Genomic DNA, 14,861 nt, shown 5'->3' with positions numbered 1-14,861 from the left:
TAGAACAGGCTTTAATGTCAATGTTTCCATAGCAAAGCCTTAGATTTGTCAATAGTACAAAGCACTGTTACAAACATAGGAGGTAGTGGACACTGAGTCTTCACTGAGCATTGCAAAATGCATAGAGAAATACTATGGCCATATTGACTCTGTTTCAAATGCCTCAGGAGAACCTATAGCTCCCTGCTTTCTATTTGCAGTGCAGAGTTGTACCATTATTGTGCTATTAGAACTTCATTACTGCTTGAAGTATAAAAAACATACATATAATCATATTTAAACCAACACATACATAATCATCAGTATAGAACAGAATCACAATAATAAATACTTTATATTATATGCTTCATATGATGCTGATATTGACTTATGTAACCCAAAAGTGGCATTTTAGACAAAGTTTGGCAATTATATGATTTCTGTTGGATTACATAAGTGAATGAACAATGTTACATCGAGTTACAGATAAATAAGGGGTGACTCCCTCCCTCACCCTCATACATGTCCTCCATATTTAAACATCTTTCTGTCTGTGTGCGCTCCTCCAGCTCCATCGTCCCCTCTCATTAGCAGGCACTCCGTGGGTTACACGCCCGCAGCGCCACCCCAGCCAGAGTGCTCCAGGCAAACGTGGAGACCTTTGCAGGGCACGTTCCAGCTCTGCTGATATATGTGGACGCAATCCTGTTGAGCCGCTTCGCACCAAAGGTGTTGTAGTGTCCTGGGAGGACTTGGTCAACCTGTTAAAAGGATTTGATAGTTGTTACACACTTTATAATTAAAGCTCCCGTGAAGAGTTTTTAGGTGGCTATAAAATGGACTGAAATTAATTCTGATTACTCTATATGACCTATAAAACCAAACCAGACCATCAGTGACGAGATTGATTATTTCTATATAGTTATTTTTAATGCCTGAAACCGCTGGCAGGAGGTAGGTGTCAGATGAAGCGATTAACCTTTGTTGACATTTTCCAGGGCAAAGTGAGTGATACATATGATTGTTAAAGAAAGCAGGATAGGATTTTTTTTGTTCAAAACCACCACTTAAGCATGTACAGGACAAAATCAGCAAAGAGATGAGGTAGGGCTTTGTCCACAGGGGGCGCCAAAATCAACACAAACCAAAAGTTCCTCACTGGAGCTTTAAGTACAGTAGAGTTGTTAATTCATCAGTTTTGGTACACTGCATCATCATTTCTCTAGGTACCAATCTGTATCCATCAGTACATCGTACATAGCTCTGATTTAAAGACAATTATTAAATATAGCTCAATTCTAGAATTCTTTATAATCTTTTGATTTAAATGTAAATACTTACTAACTTAAAAGGCAATTATCTTTTCCTTTCTTATGATACAATTAGAAAAACACTATTTGGTTAACTGTAAAACCCTACAGGCCCTACTGAGGGTAGTGAGCTAAAGTCATTTATCACCTACAGTATAATGTGCATATAATAGACATTTCTGTTAACAAAATCATAACAGAAATCTAGTATTTTTAGACATTGGGATTGGATATTTTGTGCGCAAAACCTCAATTAATCTCATGTTGGAATAATGACATTAAGCAACTTAGGTGTGTTTTAGTGTTACCTGTTCACTGTCCACCAGCCCCACCAGCCTCTCACAGCTGCTGATGTAGTCACTGACCCGGCTGTAGGGCAGCCAGTCAATCATGGCGCCATCATACACCACATCTCCACTGAAGAGCATCTTATTGTCGCGGTCGTGGAGGCAGATGCTGCCCCGAGAGTGACCAGGCATGTGGAGCACCGTCAGCTGTCTGTCACCCAGGTTAATGACATCTCCTACACAAGAGATAGAGAGAGAGATTTTTAGATTGCATTCACACATACAAACTATTTTGTAACTTCAAGTTTATATGCATATCAATCCCAGACTTGATCCAAACCACATCCTCATGCTCCTCACATCCAGCCAGGGTTATAATTATCTTTTCCAAATGTCACCTCGTATTACCATGATGCACTGAGTCTAGAACATTCAGTATATAATTGATTTGATCCAGACCGGGCTTCAGTTTGATAGGAGGGTGAAACTGACACACTGTGCAATGAGATATTCCAGCTGCACTGCAGCAGTGTCTCTGACACAGCAGAACAAGTCAGTGTATTGACCGGCGGTGCAGAAATTACTCTGTAAGAATCTTAAAGGTCGTAACAAGTCAAGTTTTGATCCAAACTCCAAGAGGGTGAAGCTGCTCATCCAAAATATAGCATCCGTGATATTAGCTCTGTGCACTGCTCCCATAAAATCAATTTATAATAATCTAAACTTGCAGAGTTGCAAATGGATCTATTAATGATGGATCAGGTGCGTATCTGCCTGCAGTACAGTGAGTGATGGTGCAATTAGTGCTTTGAAGTTATTTGAACTCAATAGGAGGTTTTCCATAAAGAGGGCCCGTTTCTGCATTCTTTACTGCATTCTTGTCTTCTTTTTTTCTCGGAAGTAACAGAATCCAAAGAACAGTGGCTTAAAATAGAGCTGCTCTGTGAATAGAGCAGTGTAGAAACTTACCTAAGAATTCTCGTCATTTATTGCCTCACAAATACAGTTTGCCTTGGGTGGGACTTTTAGAAATGGCCTGTCTCTGCACTCTTACCATAGCCGATGTCATGTAATCTAATGAGACATTTACACCCATGTAAGCACTCCACATCTCCTCAGATTGTACCTCACATGTTACATGCATCTACATGTGTTGGCTGTGTGTGTGTCTGCTTTCATTTAGCAAGTCAGTTTTGATCTTCTGCCAAATCCATTGTGCGGCGTAATCCTCCTTTGGGGATACAAAGGACTCCATATAGAGCATGTGCAAACTACTGAGTACACGCGCGCCCATTAAATATCGTCTAATGGTATCGACCATGATGCCTAATGCATTCAGACCTTCCGACTTGCCCTTTGATCACAGATAAACTCCCCTTTAATAAATCACATCTGCACATGCTGCATCTCCTACCTACCCTCCTGCAGGATGTGTGTGGGCTGCACAGCTTTGACTTTGTAGTGCCTTGCCCTCCATCCTGGACTGGGAGCCTCTGCTATCTCCCTGTCGCTGAGCCAGGTGACCGTCTCGAAGTTGTCTCCGTTGGCCAAGGCATCGACCTCGGCGCTGTGGACGCCCACCTGTTGGAACTGATGCAGACCGCCCGAATGGTCAAAGTGGGCGTGGGTGGCGATGGCCAGCAGCGGGTTCTTCCTCTGCGGATCTTTGCCGAGCAGCCCCTTGGAGTCGATGTAGTCAGGTAAGCTCCTCAAGCCCAGCCCGGTGTCTATCACCACGTCCTGGTGCGAGCCGCGGAGCAGCCAGATGTTGGCCCGGTTGTCTGACTGGTAGAACCGCTCCTGGATCCAGAACAGTCCGTCTCCGAGCGATTTGTGAGCGTACCAGTCGGTTGCAGACATCCCAGTTCACGCACTGGTCGAAGTAACCTGCTGCGGGTGTCGAGCTGTCTGCTAATTTTGCGGTGGAGAGGTGTAACTAACTAGCCTTCTAGCTTGAGGTGATATGTTTTCATTGGGGTTAATGTGATGGTGGCCGCCGACACACCCTTGTTGGAGTACTGCACGCTCATTGGACGAACAGAGAAGTGACAAAAGCCTAATGAGGTGACACTATTGGTTGTCTATTAACCCCGCCCTCTAGGACGTCACGCATGGGCGAGGCTAGTTTAAAGGCACATTTTTACTGCTGAGTGTAGTTTAAGCTTCCACGCCGGTGCTAGCAAAGCCGTACAAACCTTCATTAGGTTTCCCTTTAATTTTAGCGGTTTCTGGAGCTCGTTTACGAGCCGAACTACAGATGAAACTGAGTAGCTGATTATTAATGACAAGTCAACTAGAAAGGTGAAAACATGGAGACGTAGTAAATGCTGCTAAGTAGCCCTGAAATAACAGACTTAGGATTTTACGGCTCCACATTTGGAGCAATCTCCTAACAAAAAGTCCCATAGTGAGTATTACAACTTATAGAATTGTTTTGTGAGTCTCTGGTGTAGTGTCAATGTTGACCAACGCTGCATACGTTTGTCAAAGTCGGGCAAAAGGCAATAAAAGCTGGTGTACATGAATTTGTTATGAGTGCACGTGTTTGATAGTGAAGTTGACTGGGACATGTGGACTCTGTGCTGCAGGTGCTCAGGAGTCGAGCAGACATGGCAGGCAGGGGTCGTGGAGTAGCTGCCTTCACGTTCAACATCGAGGCTCTGGGCATCGGCAGAGGCAGCATGCCAGAAGCCAGGGTGGGGCCCAGTCCGCTGTTTCCAGTAAGTACCAACCACACACACACACACACTCACACATACTTATTACATTCACCTATAGGGACAAACCTCTATCTGCATCAGTATTTGTTTAAAGATCAGAGAAACTGCAAGAAATGTTAAATAAAGACTTATTATCTATGGAAACAAGAGTACAAGCTATGTAAATATATTTCTATGTATTTAAAAAGATAATAATAATAATAACTAATAAATAACTGGTTACAAAATATACAAATGTTTATGTAGTCCTTTAGACATTGTCGCAGCAATGTCCCAGTAAATACCTCTTCCTAGAGCATCCTCCTGTAATAGAAAACCACCTCTTGCTCCAGTATGCTTATATTATTTTCTACATGATGTAATGTTTAGGGTCCAAAAGGCAATAGTGACTCTGGGCCTCATATTTTCTGTGCACGCTATGCCTGCTATGTACAATACACACAGCAATCATCACATGGCTGCTTGATTATATTTGCATACAGGCTAGAGACCAACTGTGACATTGTGTTTTGATGGTATATAATCACAATCAGCTTACAAACCACTTGACACTCCTTGGGTTTTTAAAGCCCCTGAGGGCCAGTTTCAGTATGTGGCACCAGTGTGCTTGTAACTTGCTTATTTTTCAAGTGAAATACTTAAGTATCCTTCACTTTTACATGTCACATGTCTGCCTGACAACAGGTTTACTAATTGTAATGATGTAATAATGTGTTAACCACACAATGTTTCAACTTCAAGGCAGCTTGATTTACTAAAAGGTCTGTGCACCATAACATGGCAGCTTGTACTGCATTTTAATTGTGTAGAATGTGCCACTAATTTATTGCTACTATTTGTTCCCATCCTCCTGCAGAACACAGACTTTAAGCCGGTGCCGCTGAAGGCAGGCGAGGATGAGGATTACATGCTGGCCTTAAAACAGGAGATGAGGGGAACAATGCAGCGGCTACCTCACAACATCAAGCCTCTTTCCAACAAAGCAGGTGAGGAGGAGAGTAGTGCATTAGAAACCTGACGTCTGAAAGGAATGCTTCGGTAAGACATTTGGCTGCTGTGAGGGAAGATAATGCAGCACTTAGGAACAGAAACATTTAATAATGGTCATATCTGTGAAAAGGAGAGAGAGGCAGATTCACAGCAGAATATAACGTTACAGCAGCCTTCCTCGTCTGGAGGTTTTAATGTGATTTCATAGTCGGGCCTCATACAGACTTTAACAGTTACCTTATTCGACAACAGGCTAAATACACCCAGGAGAAGTGGTAGATGTATAAAACTATTAAAATTATGATATACTCTTCTGGCACCTGGATGTTTCTGTTTATACACTCATAGTAACAATTAACATGATGAATGTGATGCGAGAATGAATGGGACTTGTTTTTGGGTATACTGAAGCAGAACTTCCTCTTGTTTACATAAAACAGAAGTGGAGAAATACACAGAGAGATACCTGAAGCAGAGGCAGATTGAGGATGAAGAGTGGACTCCAGGTACTTCCATATTATCATGTGATTAGAGGAAATTAAGAAATAAACATAGAAAATAATGGAAATACCGTACTCTTCATGATATTTTAGACTGGAACCTCTTCCCAAAAGAACTGATGCCTCAAAAGAAAAAGACCTGCCCTAAACCAGGTATTTCAAAGTCATCATTTGTGTAACAAGTTTCCATGCAGTGAGAATAAGAATAAAGACAGAATGCTTTAATCAAACAGGCCCAAAGAAGAAAGCTGTGAAGATATCACGCAAAGAAACGGAGGAAATGCTGAATAAATTAGATGTACGTTTTCTTCACTTGCTTCTTCTGTGTTTACATTGCATGTACTGTGTTTTTCTCTTGATGTGATTTATGCAATACCCATTGGTAAAGGTGTTCACTAGCAAAATCTATTAACGGATCAGCCATAACATTATGACCACCTGCCTAATATTGTGTGGGTCCCACTTTTGCCGCCCAAACAGCCCCGACCCATCGAGGCATGGACTCCACTAGACCACTGAAGGTCCCCAGTTGTCTAACCATCACAATTTGGCCTTGCTCTCTTCCTTACACTAGCCTATTTTTCCTGCTTCCAACTTCAAGGAAAAATCAATCAATCAATGTTATTCACTTCACCTGTCAGTGGTCATAATGTTATGGCTGATCAGTCGATGTCTACCTGCCAGTGATGTACAGCATGTTCATATGCTGCTAATATTTCAGGAACTGGCAAAGAAAGACGACGGGAACCCTGAGAAATCAGACGACGAGACGGAAAAGAAAAAAGGGAAAAATGAGGAAGAGGAGGAAGAAATAGAAGCAGAAGAATATGATGAGGAGGATATTGAAGAGGTGAGTTTACCAATGATAACCTGACATCTTCATTGTCAAAGCTGTTAAATGCAAACTTGGGGTAAGATTCAGAGTTAATATTTTACTTTCTCCATGTTTCCTTTTTTCTCTGTAGGAAAATGACTACATTGAAAGCTATTTTGACAATGGCGAAGATTTTGCTGCAGGCAGTGATGATAATATGGACGGTGAAGCAACATACTGAGATAGTGAGATAGTGATTATTTCAATTGATGAAATATTGTTAATTAAGATATACTGTGTAGCGAAGTGATGGTATATTTTTTGTTTGGTTTGATTTTGAGAGTGACCTTTGTTATTTATGTAAATAACTCATGCCAAACCATTTGCATACTGGCAATAATTTATTCAAAATAGATGTATTTATTTTCCAGCCTGTAGCACGTTTCCACAGGTTGAAAGGCACATACTGTCAAACAACACAATGCTTTTTCATGAAAGTGGACACAGTGGTAAAATAAAAGGGCTATAATATAACAAAGTCTAAATTTTCACTTAATTACAAGCATGAGTCATCGTGGGAATTGTGTGCATTTCCCATTTTCCTCACCATGCTCTTAACGTTTTTTTATGGAAAATAAAAATGTGATTCTCTCCAGGCAAGCAAAAGAAAAGAAAAAAAAATCAAGCAACTTTCATTTAAGAAACATAATTTAACTGGCAACTCCCAATACTGACAGTGTAAGTAAAGGCTAACGCTCCATAGACTTGAAATAAATTAATGCTATATTAAACACAATGGCAACAATCATACCTCTCCAACAAATAGCGTTAGAAAAGACAATTTCTAATATGGCAAAAAAAAAGTAGTTTGACCAAACTGCTTAAAACGGCAAGTTCACATGAAATCATTTTAATGAGGATTTTCTAGTGCTGTGGCCACCGATCCATCAGATTAAACAGACATGAGTTAGTTGCCGTCTCAGCTTATTTCTGAACTTAGTGGACACAGTTTGTATAAGTTACTGAGAATGCAGCAGCAAAGATGACAAAAAATCTGCAATGGAGCCATAATTAAAAAATAATCCAGCCAAGCATCATAACAATTATTTCTCCGTGTTGTAAAGCATATAATGTCAATGGACAGACACAAGGAATGACTGTGGCCGCACCTTTATTCCTGGTCTCTCAACCCCAGAAAAATTACCGTTCTCACTATAAAGTGACTGTCCCAGACAGACAAATTGCATTGGTGTATTAAATCTCTAAAATCTCTAAAATAGGAGCATTAGGTCTCCATTATGTTTTCTCTAGTTGCCCGTGTTCACCGTCGTCTGCTTTGTCCACACCGCGTCCCTGTGACTCACCATTAACCATATTTCCAGGATGTTGTTCAGGTCCAGCCCCTGCACGGTTGTCTCCTCCAACATGAGGGTCCATTGTTCCTTTAGGAGGAATGTTGCTAGCAGCTTGTGTAGGAGTGCCATGATGGTTGACGTCTTTCATGAGAACCTCGTAATACAAGAGATAAAACACAGGTGTGACGATGCCAACAACCAGCATGATGGCCACAGCCGTCCACCATCTCATCCCCCAGTCCGCCCCGTAATAAGGGTCCTTTCTCTGCACCGGTTTATACTCGACCTCTCCTAGCAGTGGCTGCTGTTGCTGCAGCGTCAAGGAGGACACAACCTCGTTCAGGCTGCTCCGAGATGGACCCGTTGATTTCACCAGCCGCTCGATGTCCTTGTCCTTCTCCAGGAGGAATCCCTCCACGCTGTCGTTGGAAGAAGAAGAGTCTGTGGAGGACTCGGTGGGAAGAGAGGTAACCGGGGAGATCTGAGGCAGGCGCCTGGCCCCAGAGGGGGAGGCAGGCTTGAGAGGTCCAGCGCTGTGAGTCTCGGTGAGGACACTAAAGCGCCTCACGGGAATCTTGACTGACCGCAGGGCAAAGAAGTCCTGCTCTGTCAAGAGGTTGTTGGCACGCTTTATATCAGCCACCTAAAAAACGCAAAAGAAAAAATTTATATTTTTCTTATTTTAGTTATATCAATATATCACCTAACTTTAATGGCAGCCTATGTGCTTGTTGTAAAGAAGGGTGCATAATAGAAAATAAAAACTGCAGTTAACCGTTTACAAAGAGAATTCTGATACAATAAACCAAAATATTTACCACAAAAAAGACAGATTTTGTAGAAATATTAGTAAACTGCCTTAATAAACATGTTTTACATTGTTTACACTGAAAATAGTTGCCTATCTTAGAGAGCAGAGCAACCAAAATGGTGAAGTTACAAGCTGGACAGCCAAAAACGATGCGCTGAAACTTCAGAAATCTATTTGAACATATTCTAAATTACTGTTTAAGTAATTTCTATAATTGTAGAAACTAATTTGTTTTTTCATTCATCTTGAAGTAAGACACCAGTTGTTAGTTACAGCCCTAATTGTGCATGAGGCCAATAATGGTGCTGTATATATGTAATGTAGGATAAGATATAGGGTATGTCTACTTAAAGATGGAAATGAAAGAGAGTTGAGTGGTTGCTACCCAAGGAGGGGTTTATCTCACACACACACACACACGCACACGCACACGCACGCACACACACACACACACACACACACAGGTCTGAGCACAGACGTACTGAGCAATGGTACTGCAGGGCGATGCTGTTCAGAGTGTCACCCTCCTGGATATCTCTGGTCAGGTAGATAATGTCCTCCATCCTCTCTCTGGAGGTACTCCTGCGCAGCCTCTCTCTGCCACGTGGCCGCAGCTCATAGCTCTCCCCGTCCTCCTCTGACAGGTCGTTCTCTGAGCCAGGGTTTCCAAATAGATAGGCATGACCGCCATTGGCAGGCTGCACCATGGTGGCTGACTGGAACCCATAGTGCTGGCTTCTACTGGACATTTTTTTCTTTACTGTATTGAGTAGAGCAAATATAGGAACAAAGATAATCAGGAAATTATGTTTGAACTAATTAACTGACTATCTACATGCAAACAGACAGCCTTGTGCTACTTTATCTTTTGGCATTTGGATATTCAGGTGACTATGATGGTAGTGTTTTCACATGTATTAAGAGCATGGGGGGAAAATTACAATGGGTGTCTACCTAAAGAACTATGAACACGTACCATTACTGATATCAGTGTTTCAGATACACTAACAATGTAACTCATTTAACTGTACAGTATAAAGGACTGTGAAGGAAAACTTGCTTATCTAAACTTCATGAAACTTAGAAAACCATTATAATTGTCAGCCTCTGAAACCTGCATTTAAAATGGTGAAAGCAGCATAGGCGTGTACTAGGCTAATTATACAGTTCTTAAGTTGTTCAACAAACTAAAAATCTAACTAAAGTCCATTTCTTTGACCGGTATCAGTTAAGATAGATAAGATAGTGTCTCTCACAGTATGATAGATGAAGCTACAGGCAGTCCATTCAGTCATCAAGATGTCAAGGTCCTCTGTTTATGTAACATATCTGCTTCATTACCCATTACTGACACTGGAACATTACCAACTAATGTGATACCTTGCCAGATAACGGTATCTATGTACTTCTCTATCACAGTTATAACTGATGTCCAAAGGAAAGCAGACTAACAAATTAGTATATAATACAACCAAGTACTAAATGTTTGAACAACGTGAGCTAATATTAACTAAGTTAGCAGCGAGCAATCCAAGAGGTGTTTATCATAAACACGACAACGATCTTCTTTATCAAGCACGCAGGGATGTAGTTCACTGGCATAACTTGCATACAATTACTGTAGCTAAAAGTCCAGGTAATATTAAAGTATACAACAACAAGCTATATAACGACATGGCTAATGCTACACATCAAGTCAAGTACAATAGCGTTGTCCAACATGAATAACTACGCACCAATATTAATTGTCTGTTAAACGGCTTAAATGATCTGCCAGGTCGATTTGGTACCTATATGATGTACAGCACGTCCACGGTGAGAATAGTTATAACCATCAACACCGGCTAAGCTAATGCTAACAAGCGTCCACCTATCAGGCTTGTATCGTTTGCAACGTTAACGTACATTTCAATCGAATTTTAGTCCCCGTTAATTAATGATATATTTGCAGAAAGTAGTCAACATCTCCCTTTACCTGAAAAGAAGAACACTGATCAATCAGTTGACCTGAGTAATACCCATACTTCCACGGGATTATCTTCGATCTCACCCGTTTTTGGTTAGGTAGCTACCTTTCAGCTAGCCACAGATGATTTGCTAATGCTACCGCTCACGCCACGTCAACAGAATACACACGTCATGACGTTCCAACAAACGCCCCCAACTGTATGGATCGCCAAAAGAGTCACAATTCGTCTCCGTTTTTCCAAGTTTACCTGCTTAAAACACCAGCCATTTCATTAGATAGCCACTCAGCATTCAAAGAAGGTGTTAAATAAACGTGGGTGGCACCTCTTAAACGTCTATTGGCGTTAATTAAATGTCTGGTGGCTTAACACATGTTCACGCCGTATGGTACCAAATGAACGTTGGATGTTTCTTACAGACGTCTGGTGGTGTCACAGATATTGAAACACCAAGAGGTGGTTATTAAAAGGCTGGTGATATGGCTATTTCAACATATAATCCAAACTCACTCCTAACAGGAATTATATTTTAGATATCCATAATAACATTTCTCCTAGTCAAAACTGTATTCTCACTAGTTACGATTTTAATTAATGATAACCACAATGACATTCTTACTAGTAGAAACTGTATTTAAAGATATCTCAAATTTAATGCATCCTAGTCAAGATTCAATTAAGGATATCTTTAAATCTTTGAAAAGTATAAGTGGCTGTATTAACATTTAATAGGTAGGATGGATATAAATTACAGATGTAATGTAATTCTTCTTGGTCAAAATTAGCATTTTAGATATCCACAATGACATTCTTACTAGGAGAAATGACGTCACTTCTGTCATTCATGTGCATTGGGCTTATAATTACAGATATATACATCATTCTTCCTATCCAGAATGAACATTGTGAATGTTCCCTCGAGAAAAGCTCATTTCAGATATCTACTATCCAATTCCTTTTGGTAATCCTTTTACTTATTTTTATTCTAGTTCTGTGTGAATTGTTCTGCACTTAAATCACCGAAACATATTCCTTGTATGTGTAAACCTACTTGGCAATAAACCCAGATTCTGATTCTGAAATTCTAATATTGACTAGGTAGAATGATATTACAGATATCTGTAATTAAAATCCAGTCTACCTATTAAATGTTAAAAATGCTTGCCATACTGTTGGGGTTTATACAACGCGAGGTAACAGACAAATTGTGAAATTATGACCCTTTTGGCGTTCCATACCAGAAGCCGTCAGTTTAAATCGCGAGATGGCGCTAACGGTCAACCTAACAGTAGCTAGGTTCTGAACTCTTTCTCAACAAACTGTTAGGTATCAAGATGTGTATTACAATAATTTGGCCTATCGAATTATTTTTTACTCAGACATATTTTTAATATCTGGTTTAGTTTAAGTTTAACCAGTTTTCTAAAGTAACATTTCTTAAATTGAAATAGAACGCGAAACGTAACTAGCTAGCTTAACACTAGATTCATTCACTTACCGCTTTTAAAATTACAACTAGTAGTTTCTAAGTCCATTTATTACATTTAAGTTACGTATGAAGAAGTTCAAAATGTGTAGTGTATGTGAAGTGAGAACAACAGAGGAGAGCACGAGGACAGCAGCTCGGGGGCTCATTGCCTGCTCGGTTCACAGGGTGGAGCTGTCCGCCACCACACCGAGCACCCCTGAGAGACAAATGGGATTAAAACATCTTGTCTCATTAGGCAGCGACCGGGAGACGAGCCGGAGTCCCTGAGTAGTTGCACACTAATCTTTCTGTTGTGGCAGTGAATCCTGTGTGTGTGTACAGTAGCAGCAGCTCTCACATGGCTACAGGAGCCCGGGGCTGTGTGTAGAGAGAGGAGAAGGTCCTGAAGAGACCGGGGAGCCGCTCCGTCTCCGTTATTTCTGCCGGCTTCAGTCCCGTTACATGACAGGCGCGCTTCAGTCCATGTTGTTAACCGGGAAACCAAAACTACGGAGACTTCAGCTGTTTTTTTAAGCAAACAAAACAAAATGATGCAGATATTGTCTGCTGTTTGAGAAAAGAAGACCCTGGGAACACGTACCGATGTTATCCTCAGTAATAGATATATTAAAGTAATTTATCTTGGACGGAGGCTGCGCAAGGTGTCAGGTGAGTTGGAGTCATTTATCTAATATCTCTTATCAACGGTGTTTCTGTTTGTTATTGTGAATGTGTGTCGATCAGCCAAACTTTGATGGACCATTTCATAGAAAGACTTGGATGCAAGCTGATACCGCTTTGTGACACATGGTTGTATACGGTCTATAGGACAATGCAGTTACTTAGATTTATTTTTCAGTAAGTGAGTCAGTAAAGATGGGTGACTCCAGGCGCTATTGCCTGTGCTAGATTAATAGCGCCGAGAATAAAGGAAACAAATGAGTATAGGGATACTCCTCATCAATTATGCCAGACAGCTCAAGCAGACATATTGTATAACACTATAAGAAAACGATTAAAAGTGGTTGGCCACTGCTAATTTCTTTTTGCATTGTGCCAAAAATCCCCCTCGGAGCAGCTAATAAAATTGAAAAGCCTAAATATTGATTCAGCGCAATCAGTAAATGAATGGCCGGGCAGCCCATTGAGGAGGGAGACAAACGCTTCCATGGTAACATCCAGGATCTCCAGTGTGATTACTGCGCTTTGTGTGGGTTTTCTCTCTCCCACTGAAATAAAACAACAATTCAGGGGGAACTGCCACACATGGTGAGCTGGAGACCCTCTTATAAAGGCTCCGTTGACTAATCTATAGGCTTACTCTGGCCATAAGTAATCTTGGCACACTTTGAGTTGCGCACATGTGCTGTTACTGTTAGATCTAGGAGTGCCTGTAGCCTCATTGTGCTGCTGCTGCTGCTGCTGCTGCTTCTTTGCGTATTTTACGCAGATGTCCAGGCTTCATAGTTAATGGGGTGGGGTTTTCAGTGCTTGAATAATTGAATATGTCCACATTATCTCAAATTGATTTGACATGATGTCATCTTAGTGCGTCTCCCTGCAAATCTCTTTTGTTGCCTCCTCTGTTGTGCCTCAGCAGAGTTAAATCCTTTTTCTCACTGAGGAGGAAGGGTGGGAGCTGCTTCTGTATCCATTCAGCTCTTACACCTGCTCTTCCTCAGCGCCAACACTTTCTAAAATGTATCTTTTGCAGAAAAAAGGGAGAATAAGGAATTAGTGGAAGAGTTGCAGTCTCCCCCCTTTGTTTGCTAAGAGGCAACAACCGGTGCCAAGAAATGATCACAATTTTGTTTCCTCAAACCTACAATCTTTGTTTCCATCTTGCCAAAAACTGCACGTCACAGTGAGTGTGTTTTTGTGGATCTGGGATCCTCTAAGATCTGCTCAGAGCTCAGGTCCTTTGTTTGTCAGTGTTTATGTCACTGCCTGGCAGGGGTCAGCCCCCAGTCGGCTGTGTGAGCCCCTGAATGTGATTCACTGGGCGGAAACTGTTTTACTGCATGCCTCTCTCTCCTTCTGTCTCACCCCTCTAATGGCTGCACACTACAAAAGGGGGACAGTGCCATAAACGGAGGCTGTTCATTGATGAAAGGTACTGAAGTGTTGCACATTGCAGACAGGGTGAGATTGATGTATGCTGGGGATGAGAGGGCTTGCGTTCCCAGTGTGTGGGAATAGTAGATGAATGGACAGCTCGACATACACTGCACCGCCCTGCAACAGGCTGTGCACGCCTCAGCTGATCGGTGCAACCATGGATCACTGCTGGGGGCGAGAGCTGTAAAGGACGTCTTTATGTGCTGAACGAAGGACATTTGTAAAGTTCAATAAGAACTTTGCACAACTTGATAGCTGCCCTATATACTCATGTTCTTTTCTGTGATCTATCGGCATTACTGTGCTGTTTCTTACATGTTTTCTGCATCTCTTTATAATCCAGCCTGTGGAGCACAATGTTCATTTATATAGCATGCTATTGCAAGAAACAAACATGGTTAAACTTGTCTTCCCCTCGCTTATTGTTCTGCTTTTACATTCTCATATGATGTGTGAAAAGAAAAGCAGACCCACTATACACCTCGTATTAGTTATGGTCTGGTTTTCATTTCCACACCTTAAGAGGGTAAAATGTTGCACCT

General features: G+C 41.3%; 3 protein-coding genes across 4 annotated transcripts; 1 reads left to right on the top strand and 2 right to left on the bottom strand.

The window, feature by feature from the left end:
* mblac2 (metallo-beta-lactamase domain containing 2) lies at positions 1-3,570 on the bottom strand. Its single transcript, XM_069683627.1, has 3 exons — positions 2,995-3,570; positions 1,598-1,812; positions 1-740 (listed from the first exon to the last, which is right to left on the bottom strand). The coding sequence occupies exons 1-3, from the start codon at positions 3,434-3,436 to the stop codon at positions 567-569; spliced, it is 831 nt and encodes a 276-aa protein (XP_069539728.1). The 5' UTR covers positions 3,437-3,570; the 3' UTR covers positions 1-566.
* Positions 3,213-7,172, top strand: polr3g (polymerase (RNA) III (DNA directed) polypeptide G). 2 transcript variants are annotated; one of them, XM_069683628.1, is made up of 8 exons: positions 3,213-3,276; positions 4,165-4,296; positions 5,153-5,282; positions 5,727-5,792; positions 5,880-5,939; positions 6,020-6,084; positions 6,508-6,636; positions 6,752-7,172. In XM_069683628.1, the coding sequence occupies exons 2-8, from the start codon at positions 4,186-4,188 to the stop codon at positions 6,839-6,841; spliced, it is 651 nt and encodes a 216-aa protein (XP_069539729.1). In that variant the 5' UTR covers positions 3,213-3,276; positions 4,165-4,185; the 3' UTR covers positions 6,842-7,172. The 2 variants fall into 2 exon arrangements, with proteins under 2 accessions (XP_069539729.1, XP_069539730.1); XM_069683629.1 differs by lacking the exon at positions 3,213-3,276 and adding an exon at positions 3,899-3,983.
* On the bottom strand, positions 6,997-10,840 carry lysmd3 (LysM, putative peptidoglycan-binding, domain containing 3). The gene is made up of 3 exons (XM_069683626.1): positions 10,742-10,840; positions 9,249-9,526; positions 6,997-8,598 (listed from the first exon to the last, which is right to left on the bottom strand). Exons 2-3 carry the CDS (start codon positions 9,513-9,515, stop codon positions 7,897-7,899), a joined length of 969 nt encoding a protein of 322 aa, XP_069539727.1. The 5' UTR covers positions 9,516-9,526; positions 10,742-10,840; the 3' UTR covers positions 6,997-7,896.
* Between the last annotated feature and the right edge of the window lie 4,021 nt (positions 10,841-14,861).

The sequence above is a fragment of the Semicossyphus pulcher genome, unplaced genomic scaffold (assembly GCF_022749685.1).
Source record: "Semicossyphus pulcher isolate SPU_LCO1_2020_fin unplaced genomic scaffold, fSemPul1.0.p SCAF_6, whole genome shotgun sequence".
Classification (NCBI taxonomy): domain Eukaryota; kingdom Metazoa; phylum Chordata; class Actinopteri; order Labriformes; family Labridae; genus Semicossyphus; species Semicossyphus pulcher.
Note: the sequence above shows the minus strand (reverse complement) of the source record. Positions and strands in the feature narration are given on the sequence as shown.

Bases quoted from the DNA above. Each gene is read 5' to 3' on its own strand.
- mblac2 (XM_069683627.1), bottom strand. From the start codon at position 3,436: ATGTCTGCAACCGACTGGTACGCTCACAAATCGCTCGGAGACGGACTG. The intron at 1,813-2,994 runs GTAGGTAGGAGA...TCTCTTGTGTAG, and splicing joins CACACACATCCTGCAGGAGG to GAGATGTCATTAACCTGGGT. The intron at 741-1,597 runs GTAACACTAAAA...TCCTTTTAACAG, and splicing joins GGCTGGTGGACAGTGAACAG to GTTGACCAAGTCCTCCCAGG.
- polr3g (XM_069683628.1), top strand. From the start codon at position 4,186: ATGGCAGGCAGGGGTCGTGGAGTAGCTGCCTTCACGTTCAACATCGAG. The intron at 5,283-5,726 runs GTGAGGAGGAGA...TACATAAAACAG, and splicing joins GCCTCTTTCCAACAAAGCAG to AAGTGGAGAAATACACAGAG. The intron at 5,793-5,879 runs GTACTTCCATAT...ATGATATTTTAG, and splicing joins GGATGAAGAGTGGACTCCAG to ACTGGAACCTCTTCCCAAAA.
- lysmd3 (XM_069683626.1), bottom strand. From the start codon at position 9,515: ATGTCCAGTAGAAGCCAGCACTATGGGTTCCAGTCAGCCACCATGGTG. The intron at 8,599-9,248 runs GTACGTCTGTGC...TGCGTTTTTTAG, and splicing joins CCCTGCAGTACCATTGCTCA to GTGGCTGATATAAAGCGTGC.